This window comes from Cucurbita maxima, unplaced genomic scaffold, assembly GCF_002738345.1.
Source record: "Cucurbita maxima cultivar Rimu unplaced genomic scaffold, Cmax_1.0 Cma_Scf00019, whole genome shotgun sequence".
NCBI classification, from domain to species: Eukaryota; Viridiplantae; Streptophyta; class Magnoliopsida; order Cucurbitales; family Cucurbitaceae; genus Cucurbita; species Cucurbita maxima.
In genome coordinates this window covers 3017528-3030482 of record NW_019272035.1, presented here as the reverse complement: position 1 = coordinate 3030482, position 12955 = coordinate 3017528, and the positions used below count along the sequence as shown (strand labels likewise).

The 12955-nt window shown below is 36.8% G+C and overlaps 2 protein-coding genes across 5 annotated transcripts; one reads left to right on the top strand and one right to left on the bottom strand.

Annotated features, from left to right (window-relative positions):
* Positions 1-235: 235 nt before the first annotated feature.
* On the bottom strand, positions 236-3371 carry LOC111494004 (single-stranded DNA-binding protein WHY1, chloroplastic-like). Its single transcript, XM_023143979.1, has 7 exons — positions 2984-3371; positions 2541-2644; positions 2352-2444; positions 1940-2034; positions 1043-1116; positions 838-926; positions 236-474 (listed from the first exon to the last, which is right to left on the bottom strand). Exons 1-7 carry the CDS (start codon positions 3222-3224, stop codon positions 352-354), a joined length of 819 nt encoding a protein of 272 aa, XP_022999747.1. The 5' UTR covers positions 3225-3371; the 3' UTR covers positions 236-351.
* A 45-nt stretch (positions 3372-3416) lies between these two features.
* Positions 3417-12418, top strand: LOC111493940 (putative pentatricopeptide repeat-containing protein At3g49142). 4 transcript variants are annotated; one of them, XM_023143873.1, is made up of 5 exons: positions 3417-3702; positions 4955-7090; positions 7279-7389; positions 12119-12193; positions 12300-12418. In XM_023143873.1, the coding sequence occupies exon 2, from the start codon at positions 4982-4984 to the stop codon at positions 7013-7015; it is 2034 nt and encodes a 677-aa protein (XP_022999641.1). In that variant the 5' UTR covers positions 3417-3702; positions 4955-4981; the 3' UTR covers positions 7016-7090; positions 7279-7389; positions 12119-12193; positions 12300-12418. The 4 variants fall into 4 exon arrangements, 3 of the variants coding, with proteins under 3 accessions (XP_022999641.1, XP_022999640.1, XP_022999642.1); XM_023143874.1 differs by having other exon boundaries at positions 3422-3702; positions 4955-5028; positions 5411-7090; positions 12119-12418; XM_023143872.1 differs by having other exon boundaries at positions 12119-12418.
* The last annotated feature ends 537 nt before the right edge of the window (positions 12419-12955 follow it).

Genomic DNA, 12955 nt, shown 5'->3' with positions numbered 1-12955 from the left:
AACCTTTAATTAAAATTTCATTAAAATTATTTTAATAATATAAAATAATTAATAAGAGTTAATTATAAATAAGGTAATAAAAGAATAGAAAATACTTTATTACAAAAAATAAAAAAGGTAGTAAGAATGATTTTATTTGGTAGAAGTATTTTTTTTTTTATATAAAATTTAGCCTAAAATTAAAATAAAAAATATATTTTTTTATGGCATTCTTATAAAAATTGATAAATTAACTTTTGAATGCAAAAACTAAGGTAAACTCCCAAAATAATAGTTTTAAAACTAGCCAAAAAAAATAATTGTGAATAGCAATGGGAAAGATTACAAGAACAACAATAGTCCAGCTAGAGACTATCTGCTCCATTCAAAGTCACGGCCATATCTGGGATTCGCTTCATTTGCTCGCCTGTTATCTTCTGTTCTCGTCATGCTGTTTGCAATTGCATGCCAACCCATAAGGTGCGGCAAGATAAACTACACAAATAATGAATAAAATTTGTAAGAGTAAGTGATCATCAACCGACGTGAGAACTCACAATCGACATCGGCTAGCGATAGGCTTGAGCCATTAGACAAACACAAAGTGACTAAAACTGAATCCGACTCATTGTCAATTTTAAACTTAATGAAACTGAAACAGACAAATATGTGTTTTTTAAACCAACCAACCAATTCAATTACAGTTGTTTAGTAGTTATTTTCCTGAAATTTTGCAGTTTCGAAGTGACCCAAATCATATACGGCAGTTTATCACTCTATGATCTCAAACATGCGTCCTAATTGAATCAAGCAAGCATGAGAAGAAAAGATAAGCATGTAAACTGGAAAGAACTTTACCTTAAAAGCCTCAACAAGTACAGTATACTCTGCTTTGGTGATGGGAATATAAATGCTCTCATCCACGTTGGTTAGATTGTTCTGAACGCCTTGTGCAACAAAATAGAACAGAAAAGTTAAGGGGTAAAATAAAGACTTTCTCTAACATCATTGCAGTTTACATTCAACCTCAATGGATCATGAAGGTTTCAACACAAAGGCTTACTGAGATTGAAAAAACGGCCAGAACCATCCGGAAGAGGCTCCACTTTCAGTATCTTTCTGACCTTCCCTTCATCACTGTAGAACAAATATTTTGTCTCTTGTTATCATAACATACTATGTTTTCAAACCTGCAGAGTTTTGTTTACAAACAACGTACGACCTAAATATTTGGCTATTAAAAAGAAAATGGTCAGCATGTACACTCAAGAACGAGGTGGTTTTGTGCTACTAAAAAGATCGACATTGTTTTCAATGTTACAATCAAGCAATTTTGAGATCTAAGAAGAGCAAAAATATTTGAGGAAACCAAAGATGCACAATACCTAAACATGAATACGACACAACAAATGGTATATGTTGAGGATGGTTGGAAGAGGAGTCTCACATCGGCTCATTAAGGGGTTGATTATGAGTTTATAAGTAAGGAATACTATTTTTGTTGGTACGAGGCCTTTCAGGAAAACCAAAAACAAAGTCATGAGAACTTATGCTCAAAGTGGACAATATCATACCATTTTGGAGAGTCATGGTTTCTAACATGGTATAAGAGCCATGTCAATAGAATCCTCAAATGTCGAACAAAGAAGTTGTGAGCCTCGAAGGTGTAGACAAAAGTGACTCAAGTGTCGAACAAAGGATATACTTTGTTCGAGGGCTTTAGAGAAGCAATCGAGTCTCGATTAAGGAGAGACTATTCGAGGGTTCCATAAGCCTCAGGGGAGGCTCTATAGTGTACTTTGTTCAAGGGGAGGATTGTTGAGGATTGTTGGGAGAGGAGTCCCACGTCGACTAACTAAGGGATTACAAAAGCAAAACCAAGAGAACTTATGCACAAAGTGGACAATATCATACCATTATGGAGAGTCATAGTTTCTAAAAGTACAAGTTTAGATGGTACCTTTTTCCCTTATAGGGATCGTGAAAGAGTTCACAAGATTCACGTGGGCCCAGGGCAACTAGACTTCCCAATTCTGTCACTGATAATGAGAATACCTACATACAAAACAAACTATAATCTAATTGATAACCTATCAGAAAATTATTATAAACAATAAAGACAAGGGAATTGTTTTCACAAAAAGTTCTTCACTGTCTGATTTAGTGATTTCAGTTGATAATGTTCTTAAAAATAATTTAGAAAAAGGAATGATGAACGCAGCTCCCCAAACATGTCTTGGTATTTTCAATATCATCCACTCCATCATGGAAATCATACTACAGATTCCCAACATGAAACCAGTGGAATAGTAATCAGCATTAACCTAGAATTTCACTTCAGCTAAGTTAAATATCAGCTTGTTTTTTAGAACCTGTTTTCTGCTCCAATCATATTGACGAACACCAGCTGCAGGGGCAAACTGAAGCAATACAAATCCTTCCCTGGATATTTTGAACGCCCCTGACTGACAAATTTTAAAAGATTAATAACCATGAAGAAAAAAACTAACAAGGAAAACAGCCTATCATGATTTAAAGCTCAGAATTCAAGTCAAACATACATCTAGAGGTGTGAACTCTGGTGGCCTAGGCTCAACTGTAAGAGCAGCCTTCCCTTTGTATATTGAATGACCAACAAAAAACCTTGGTGGCAATGCTGCAGCAGCTACAAACAAGCCAAACCTACTTCAGAACCCGAGAAATCAAAACAACTAACAAGGAATAAACAAAGAACTTCAAGAAAAAGGCCCCTGGATTTGCAGAGCTCCTTGAAATTGAATCATTTCTAAGTAATCCAGTAAAATTTGAGGAATAGGAGATAAACAAAAAGAAAACAAGGTCATAATAATTCAGTCCACACACGGTTAAACAAAATCAGTCACAAACGGAGCTATACACTACATTTTCCTTCCAACATAAACCAAAATTTCCAAATAGCATCAATACTACAGGATACACGAAGTTCTTCCCGAAAAAACTTGAAAGGAAAGGGATAGAGAAGTACCTCCGGCGCGAGTTTGTGAGGGAAATGAACCCGTCGGAGAGCCCGATTCGAAGGCCGCCTGATGCTGCTGCGTGTTCCAGGAGTATTGGCACTTTGGAGAAAATTTTGGTGCAGTAGTGAAAGTGAGGAGTGGGCGAAAGGAGTTGAGGCGACATAGTCGGCGGTTCGAAGAGGTTTCCGGCGAGAGTTCGGGGATTAATGGCAGAAGCAATGAAGAAGAAAGGCATTGAAGACGCAGCATGGTTTCGGCTTCGTCTTCGCAGCTATTCTATGGCGGTGAGGATTAGAGAGACAACCGGCGGGAGTTAGAGCACCATTTTTTCACCGCCAAAGCTCATGGCCCTACAAAGTTTTATGTCCTTTCGTAACCAAAATGTTCTATGGATAAGCGTAAAAGGTGAACCTATTTATAAGGCTCCTGTATTCCTTATTTATAAGCCCATGTTCTTAATTAGCGAGCCCTCACAAATTAGTGCAGTCCTCCAGCCGCTTAACGTTTCGAACTCCTTCAATGTTCTACTTGCTGCTAGATTCTTTTTGTGTACTCTCGAGATGTTTATTGCCCAAAAGAATGTGATTCCTTGTTCGTTTAAGGCTAGGGGAAGACGATTGAGCCAAATTTGTTCGTAACCAAACCGACTACGCCATCCTACTCGGTTTTGCAGCTCAGTGAGCGACTCCCCATTCAGCCGGCACCAGCTATCCGCCACCGCCAACAGGTTTGCAGTCGCTTCTCCCTCCTTCCTCGTGCTTTCTAGGTTGAAACATAACGCGGATTGATGTTATTTTCTTCTCTTGGTTCATGTGCTATTTCTTTCACCCTAAATTCGACATCCTTAACTTTTGGCCATTGTTTATTGTAGATTATGATTTGTTGATCTCAATCAAAGATTGTTTATATTTTCTGAAGGAAATGATTTCTTTCAGTTATTTTGTCTGATCTAGTTTATCTGAACTGAATTTCTCGTTTGTTACCTTCTAGGTTTAAACAATCTGACATGTTATATATACAAAGAAGTTTGATTGTCTTCATTTGGATAAGAGAAAATTGCAGCTCTAGCTTTGATAGGCATTCAACCTGCTCAAGCTAAGGAAATTCCAGTAGCCTCTGGTTCTTAAGAGGACTCTTGTTAAGGTGGTTCTAACCTAAGAGAGTTTGAATATTGATATTTTGGTAGAGATTGGTTCATTGGTTGTATTTGGGACAAACAGTGGGTGGAATCGGAGATCCGGGGAAGTGTTTATGATCCCCAAAGGATTAGAAACAGGAAGGATTTTTAGAATGAGTTGGGTTATCTTTATGATTTTTGTGGCTCGATTTGGTGTGTTGTTGGTGATTTCAATGTCACTCTGTCCCAGCAGAGAAGGCCTATCCAAGTAGGATAACTAGATCAATGAGGCTCTTTAATGGCTTTATAGAGAGGGAACCTATTTGACCCTCTTATTCTAAATGAGAAGTTCACTTAGGATCTGTATTAGGATTGGCAGGTTCTTGCTCTCGAAGGATTGGATCGAGAGTTTTGGTGAGGTTAGGTAGATGATGGGTTTGAGAGTGACTTTAGAAATGGGGTTCATGTTGCATCGTTTTGAGAACACGTGGTTAGAGCACCCCTCCTTTAAATCCCACTCGTCTTTGTGGTGGAATGTCACGGTCCTATTTAACTTGGTAGGTTATAGTTTCATGGTTAGAACACGTGGATAAAGAGGGGTTCATGAATTTATTAATATACGTATAGTTGTATACAACACGAATAACCTTGATGCCATGATTATTACTCTTATCATGAAGAAAAAAACGTTGATGTCATATTTTCTTAACAAATACACTCTTAGATTATTATTATTTTCTTTGTTAAAAGGAAACAATATCTTTGAACTCTTTAATTATTGTGAATGTAGTTTAGCTTAAGATGAGGAAGTAGCATGATCAAATTGAGATATTAATTTGCGCGTCCTAACTCCGTCTTTCAGGTGCTTTTATGTTCGTACATATTGTCCATGAAGGCCATAATTTTTTGTTCTCGACAAATCTTAACTTTCACAAGGTTTGGAGGTTCTGCGGCCCATAAACGTTTTAATAGTTCTAAAGTTGAACTTTTTTCCAAAGAAGTGTGTGAGATAATATTGGACCAGTATCCTGACCTCAAAACATTGAATAAACTCCACTCCAAGATTATTGTTAATGAACATCTTCGGATTGATCCAACTCTTGCTATTAAGCTTATGAGAGCTTACTCTGCTAATGGGGTAACAAGAGTTGCCCGATACATATTCGATAGAACTCTTGAAAAGAATGTTGTGTTTTTTAATGTCATGATAAGAAGTTATGTGAACAACAACTTGTATGTTGAAGCTCTTTCCATTTATCAAGTCATGTCAAGTTGTGCTTTTAATCCTGATCATTACACATTCCCTTGTGTTTTGAAGGCATGTTCTGGATTGGATAATTTGAGGGTTGGGTTACAAGTTCATGATGCAATAGTGAAAGTTGGTCTTGACTCGAATTTGTTTATTGGTAATGCTTTGGTAGCCATGTATGGTAAATGTGGTTGTTTAAGGGAGGCTCGAAAAGTCCTTGATCAAATGCCAAATAGAGATGTGGTTTCTTGGAATTCAATGGTTGCTGGGTATGCACAAAGTGGGCAATTTGATGATGCTTTGGAAATTTGTAAGGAAATGGATTCTCTGAAGCTGAATCATGATGCTGGTACAATGGCTAGCCTTTTGCCTGTCGTGAAAGCTGAATCATCACCGGAAAATGTTCGGTATGTCCATAACATGTTTGAGAAGATGGCTAGGAAGAGTTTGGTTTCATGGAACGTGATGATAGCAATATATGTGAATAATTCTATGCCAAATGAAGCCGTTAGCTTATTTTTACAAATGGAGGAACGTGGGATGAAGCCCGATGCAGTTACAATTGCGAGCCTTCTTCCTGCTTGTGGGGACCTTTCAGCTCTATTTCTAGGAAGGCGTCTTCATAAATATATCGAGAAGGACAATCTTCTGCCGAATTTGTTACTGGAGAATGCATTGCTTGACATGTATGCTAAGTGCGGCTGTTTAGAAGAAGCTAGGGATGTATTTGATAAGATGAAGTTGCGAGATGTCGTGTCATGGACATCAATGATGTCTGCATATGGAAAAAGCGGTCAAGGCTATGATGCCGTGGCACTCTTTGCGAAAATGCTAGACTCAGGTCTAAACCCGGATTCCATTTCTTTTGTTTCTGTACTCTCTGCTTGTAGCCATGCAGGATTGTTGGAGCAGGGGAGCCGTTACTTCCATATCATGACTGAACAATATAGGATAGTTCCTAGGATAGAACACTTCGCATGCATGGTTGATCTATTCGGACGAGCTGGTGAAGTGGAAGAGGCATATAGTTTCATCAAGCAGATGCCAATGGAGCCAAATGAAAGAGTTTGGGGTGCACTTTTGAGTGCTTGTCGAGTGCATTCGAAGATGGATATTGGACTCATAGCTGCTGATTGTCTTTTTCAATTGGCCCCTAAGCAATCGGGCTACTATGTCTTGTTATCGAACATTTATGCAAAGGCTGGTATGTGGAAAGATGTAATGAATGTTCGATATGCAATGAAGAAAATAGGAATTAAGAAAGTGCCGGGCATTAGTAATGTCGAGCTTAAGGGTCAAGTTCATACATTTCTTGCCGGTGATCAATATCATCCACAGGCAAAGAGTATATATGAAGAGTTGGATTTATTAGTTGGGAAGATGAAGGAGTTAGGCTACATTCCTCAAACTGAGTCGGCTCTCCACGACGTCGAGGTTGAGGATAAAGAATGTCATCTAGCTATTCATAGTGAAAAGTTGGCGATTGTCTTTGCTATTTTAAACACGAAGCATGGTACACCGATTAGAATTACGAAGAACCTTCGTGTTTGTGGGGATTGCCATGTTGCGATTAAACTCATCTCGAAAATAGTGTCACGTGACATTATTATTAGAGATTGCAACCGTTTTCACCATTTCAGTAATGGAATTTGCTCGTGTGGAGATTATTGGTGAGCGTCCTAGATGTTTAAGTAACGACAGAGATCATTTGGGAAACGGACCAAGTTTTTCTTGCCTTCGAAGCTTTGGGTGATATGATTTTTCTTCTTTAAGTATCTCTTCTCATAGTTTCCATTTGCATTTTTGGTGTGAATTGTGATGTATTTAATTTGAACTCCTTAAGTAAGAAACATAACTTTGTTAGTAATCTGCATTCTTGTACACCATAACTTTGTTAATAATCTTGTTTTGAGTAGCCTGTTTTGCATGTTGAGCAGGTCCTTGATGATGAGGCAGACAGGTTATTGAATGTCGACTTCGAAAAATCAATATATGAAAGTTCGAACGAAATGGCTCGAGCATATCTATATTCTGCTACTACAAAAAAGGTATATGAGAACATTTTCACAGTGCATATCTCTTTTGAATATTTACAATTTCACATAGCTTCCTCTTTCTTTAGTTTTTCATTATCTGATTATGATAATGCTATACCTTTTTTTATTCATATAAAATTATTTATGGTTATTGTTCTTTTGTGCTCTTCACAGAAAAATTATTAAAAAAAAAAAAGGGCATTAATGTATGTTTTTCTTTATGGAGGCGTTTGGTAATACAGTTTGTCAGTCGGAGATGTACCTAGATGATCGAGGAGATCCTCATCTGTCCGTCTCTTAGGTATAAGAGCTGTTTCTTGTGGTACGGGGTGTGCTTTATTATGGGGTTTGTGGGGTGAAAGGAATAATAGTGTGAGATCCCACATCGGTTGGAGAGAGGAACGAAGTATTTTTTATAAAGGTATGAAAACTTCTCCCTAGCACACACATTTTAAAAACCAAAAACCTTGAGGAGATCCCGAAAGGGAAAGTCCAAATAGGATTGGGCCGTTACAGATGGTACCAGAGCCAGACACCGGGCGGTGTGCCAACAAGGATGTTGTGCTTTGAAAGAGGGTGAGGGTGGATTGTGAGATCATACATCGATTGGAGATGGGAATGAGTGCCAGCGAGGATGTTAGCCCCCAAAGGGGGGTGGATTGTAAGATTCCACATCAGTTGGAGAGAGGAACGAAACATTCTTTATAAGGGCGTGGAAACCTATCCCTAGTGATATGAATCAATAAACATCAATCATACAATATACTTCAATGAAGATGTGAAGAAAAGGTTGTCAAAATTATCAAAAGGAGTTGGAGAGAGGAACGAAACATTCTTTACAAGGGCGTGGAAACCTATCCCTAGTGATATGAACCAAAAAACATCAGTCATACAATATACTTCAATGAAGATGTGAAGAAAAGGTTGTCAAAATTATCAAAAGATGTTTCAATTCATGTCACATCGAAGAAGAATGAAGTTTGATTGTTATAAATTTTGGGTGGGTTACATTTTAGAGTTTTTAGGACTTTTCATTTACTTTAGGTTATAATTGTATAATGGTTAATTATGACTCTTAAGTATGAATGTTACAACTCTTGGAATGTCTTTAGTAGTTTCATTTTAAGGCTATATAAAACCATGTAGGTTGTATTTGTAAGAGACTTGGAAAATATATAGTAAAAGAAGCATTTGTGCTTTCTTTAGCCAATAACTAAGTTTATTTGCAATTCTATGTAGTTTAGGTTACAATTTAGGTTACATGTAGAATCATTCAAGCTCGACATGATCAATCTTGCTTGTGGAGTGATTCGAATCTCAGACAAATGTTTGAGATATTTGATCAACAAGAATCATTCAAGCTAGACATGATCGATCTTGCTTGTGGAGTGATTCGAATCTCAAACAATGTTTTTGTCTTGAGATATTCGATCAACAAGGTAATCCGAATCTTACTCCCCTTGTAGTGGTTCTTTATCTTATCACCTAGCAGACGGGTTTTAAAAATCTTGAAGGGAAGCTCAAAAAGGACTGACTTGGGTTGTTACTCTTAGTGAAGGAATGAGTGATTGAATGGTTGATGAGAAGATTATATTATGAAGAGCAAGAATGCTCTATCTATATATATATATACAAATAATACAAAAAGATATTTAAAAAATCTACCTAAAAACCTGCCGAAAATCTGGTAACAAAACAGTAAACAAATAAAAAACTAAATCAACTTCTAACTATAAGGAGATTTAATCAGATACTAACTTGCAACAGTCTAAACAAATATGTGATCTTTAACATTCCTCCTTGTTTAGATGCTATGATCTCCAAGCTTTTTCATAAACATCCATCTTACTCCAATTATCTTTCTGTTTAGAGGTCGATCAACCAACTCTCATGTTTTGTCTTTCTCGATCATCGAAAGCTCCTCCCCGAACGGGTGCATCATCAACCAAATCATCTTGTCGTTCATCTTCAGACTCTTTTAATCGTTCATCTTCAGACTCTTCTAATCGTTCATCTTCAGACTCTTCTAATTGTTCATCTTCAAACTCTTCTAATATGCTACCAAAGATTAAATTGTTTGGTGTATTAAAAATCTGATTCACCTTCGTTAGTTCTTCCCAATTCCATTGCTCATTTCCAGCAAAATGAACATCTCGGCTCACAATAACACAACTAGTGTGGTTGAAAAATTCTGTAAGCTTTGGATATAGTGCTATACCCAACAAAGATGTCAGCTTCTGCCCTTTTGTCAAGGTTATCACGCTTGACCTGTGGAATGTAAGTGAAACAAAGACACCCAAATACTTTAAGGAACTTTAAAGAAGGTTTGTAACCAACCATACCAAGCTTCAAATGGTGTCAGGTCCTTCACAGCATTTGTTGAAATTTGATTTTGCAAGCACACAACCGTGTTTGCTGTTTTTCCCCAAAAACGTTTTGGAAGATCCTTCTCATGAAGTATGCATCTCGTCATCTCCATTATGAATCTATTCCTCCTTTCACTAACCTCATTCTGTTGAGGAGTGTATGGTGCTGTCAATTGATGTTCAATTCCAGCCTCTTCACAAAACCTATTAAAAGTTTCTAAAGTGTACTCTTTGCCATTATCTGATCTTATAGTCTGAATCAAGTATGCACTTTCATTCTCAATTCTGGCTTTGAATTTTCGAAATACACCATTCACTTCTGACTTTTACTTTAGCAAGAAGATCCAACACATTCTTGTTAGATCATCAATAAAAACAGTGTAATAAATATTACTATTTAATGATGGTGTTCACTGAGGACTACAAAGACCCATATGAACCAGCTGCAGTTTTTTCGAGGCTCTCCATGCCTATTTATGAAAGGGTTACCTATGTTGCTTCCCAAAATTACAAGCACGGCAAGGAGGCATGTCATTATCAATGTTAATGAGTCCTTCTACCAGCTTCTTTGACTGCATCTGAAGCAAACCTCGATGATGTAAGTGTCCAAGTCTTTTGTGCCAAATCTCGGTGGCACTAGCTCTAGATATAAAGGCCATCTGCTCTTTCTCCATCGGATTTAGAGCAAAGTTTTTTCCTTTCATTTTGACATTGAACAAGTCTTTACCACTAGCATTTTTGATCAAGCACTTCTTATACTCAAACAACACTTTATAGCCTTTATCAAGTAACTGACCAACACTTAAGAGATTTTGATCAAATTTAGGTACAAATAAAACATTTGGAATAAATTTTGTACCTTCATAACTTGTTATAGCTATTGTACCTTTTCCTTTGACTTCCAAGTGTTCACCATTGCCAATCCTCACTCTTGATTTTAGTATCTCTTAATTCCTCAAAAAACTCATTGTCATATGTCATATGGTTTGTGCACCCACTGTCAATCAACTAGCTCTCGCTTGATTCTTTGCCTGAGAAACAAGTGACCACAAACCATTGATCTTCTTCTTCTTGATCAACGACCTGTGCATCTCCTTCTTTCACCTGTCCTTTGACTTTGCAAATCACAGCTTCATGTCCAAGTTGATTGCATTTGGAGCATTTGGCATCAGGTTTTCTCCAACACTTGTATGGTGGATGACCTTTCTTCTCACAATGGCGGCAAAGTGGATAGGATTTTTTGAAACCTCCTCCTTTTGTCTTCTGATAATTAGCAGATGAATTTCCATTCGTCGATTGTCTTGTTTTTATATCTGCTATTGTCTTGATGCTCAACAGGTAAGGCACCTTCAATCACCCCTTCTTGCCTCATAGGCCTCCTTTGCTCTTGTGTTTGTAAAGCATTTAGAGCTCTGTAAGAGAAATCTTTGACAAGTCTTTGGTGTTCTCTAGAGGAGTAATGGTGGCTTCAAACTTCTTTGGAACAGTGATTAGCAGCTTTTCAACGATCCTGAAATCATTTAATACAGAACCAAGCAATCTCACCTTGTAGCTATGCTGAGAAGTCTGTCAGAGTACTCTTTCACCGATTCTGACTCCTTCATCTTCTGCAACTCGAAATCCCTAATTAAATTCTGGACCTTCATTCCACGAATCCTCTCATCTCCTTCATATTCAGCGTTGAGATAATCCCATATTTCATTTGCTATTTTGAGGGACATTATTCGCATGAAGATCATTTGAGATATAGCGGCAAATAGGCAAGCTTTCGCCTTTGGTTTCCTTGTCTTCGTTTTCTTCTGTAATTTGATTTGTACTACAATAGGATTTGCTGGAAGTGGAGGGACCTCGTAATCCTCTTCTATTGCTCCCCAAAGATCCAAGCCTCCAAATAAGTCTCCTTATGAACTGTCCACATTTGATAATTGTCTCCATCGAGGACTAGTGGTGCAACAGCTGAAAAATTGGATTCTCCACCCATTTTGATCTCACAAATTCATTAAGAAGATAACTCTGATACCAATTGTTAGTGAAAGAATGAAGGATTGAATGGTTGAAGAAAAGATTATATTATGAAGATCAAGAATGCTCTATATATACCAACAATACAAAAAGATATTTAGAAAATCTACCAAAAACTAAATTAACTCTTAAGAGATTTAATCAGCAATCTAAACAAATATGTTTAGAGGGTTGGAATGGGATCCAAGAGATGTGTTCCTTTTTTGGATGCTCGTGTTTCTTTCATTTTTTTTTTTTCAAAAAAACTCTATTCTCTATGAAATGATGGTTTTTTTTTTTTTATTATTATTATTAAAAAGAAAAGGCTAAAGTTTAACAAATTGTTTCTAGACACTGATATTGAATTCTTTCAGATTGAAGCAGCAACCAAATATTGGAGAGTAGACACATTGTAGCAACAATATTATTCTATCACGGCAAAGTATAAGGTTATTCTACTTTTGCTTTGTTACTTTTATTGTGTCCATCTAATAATGTTGATTTTTCATTTTTTAAGGATCCTGTTTCCTTTTCCATTCTCCCTTCCTTGTACAGGGTTCGTAACTTGATCGTTTTAGTTATCGGGGAGGAGAGGGGTTCGTGTTTTGGGTTTTCGTTATTAAATGTCGTTTTGTACACGGGAGTGTTATATGGTTTTCACTTGCCTTTTATCATTGGCTCTTCGAAATCCTTGTTTAAAAGTCATTCCTGTAAGTAGTAGTCTGTTAATGAAAGAGGGATTTATTGAATGATTGATGAGAAGATTGATCAAATTTTGAAGAGCAAGATATGCTCTATATATATAGAGAATACAAAGAGATATCTAGAAAATCTACCTAGAAATCAGGAAATCTGGTAACAAACCGGTAAACAAATTAAATCAAAACAAAATCTAATCAAATCAAGAGTAAATCAAATAAAAACAAATCGACTCCTAACTATCAGAAGATTTAACTAAATACAGCAATCTAAACAAACACTAATCTTTAACACTCCTCCTGGTTTAGATGTTGCAAACTCCAAGTTTTTTTTTGAAATTTTCAAACTTACTAAGTGGCAGAGGTTTGGTAAGGACATCTGCAATTTGATCTTTAGATTTGCAATAGCAAAGAGTCACATGACCACTCTTTTGAACTTCTTGAACAAAAAATAATTTGATGTTGAAATGCTTAGTTTTTCCATGAAAAACTGGATTATTGGAGATTGCAATA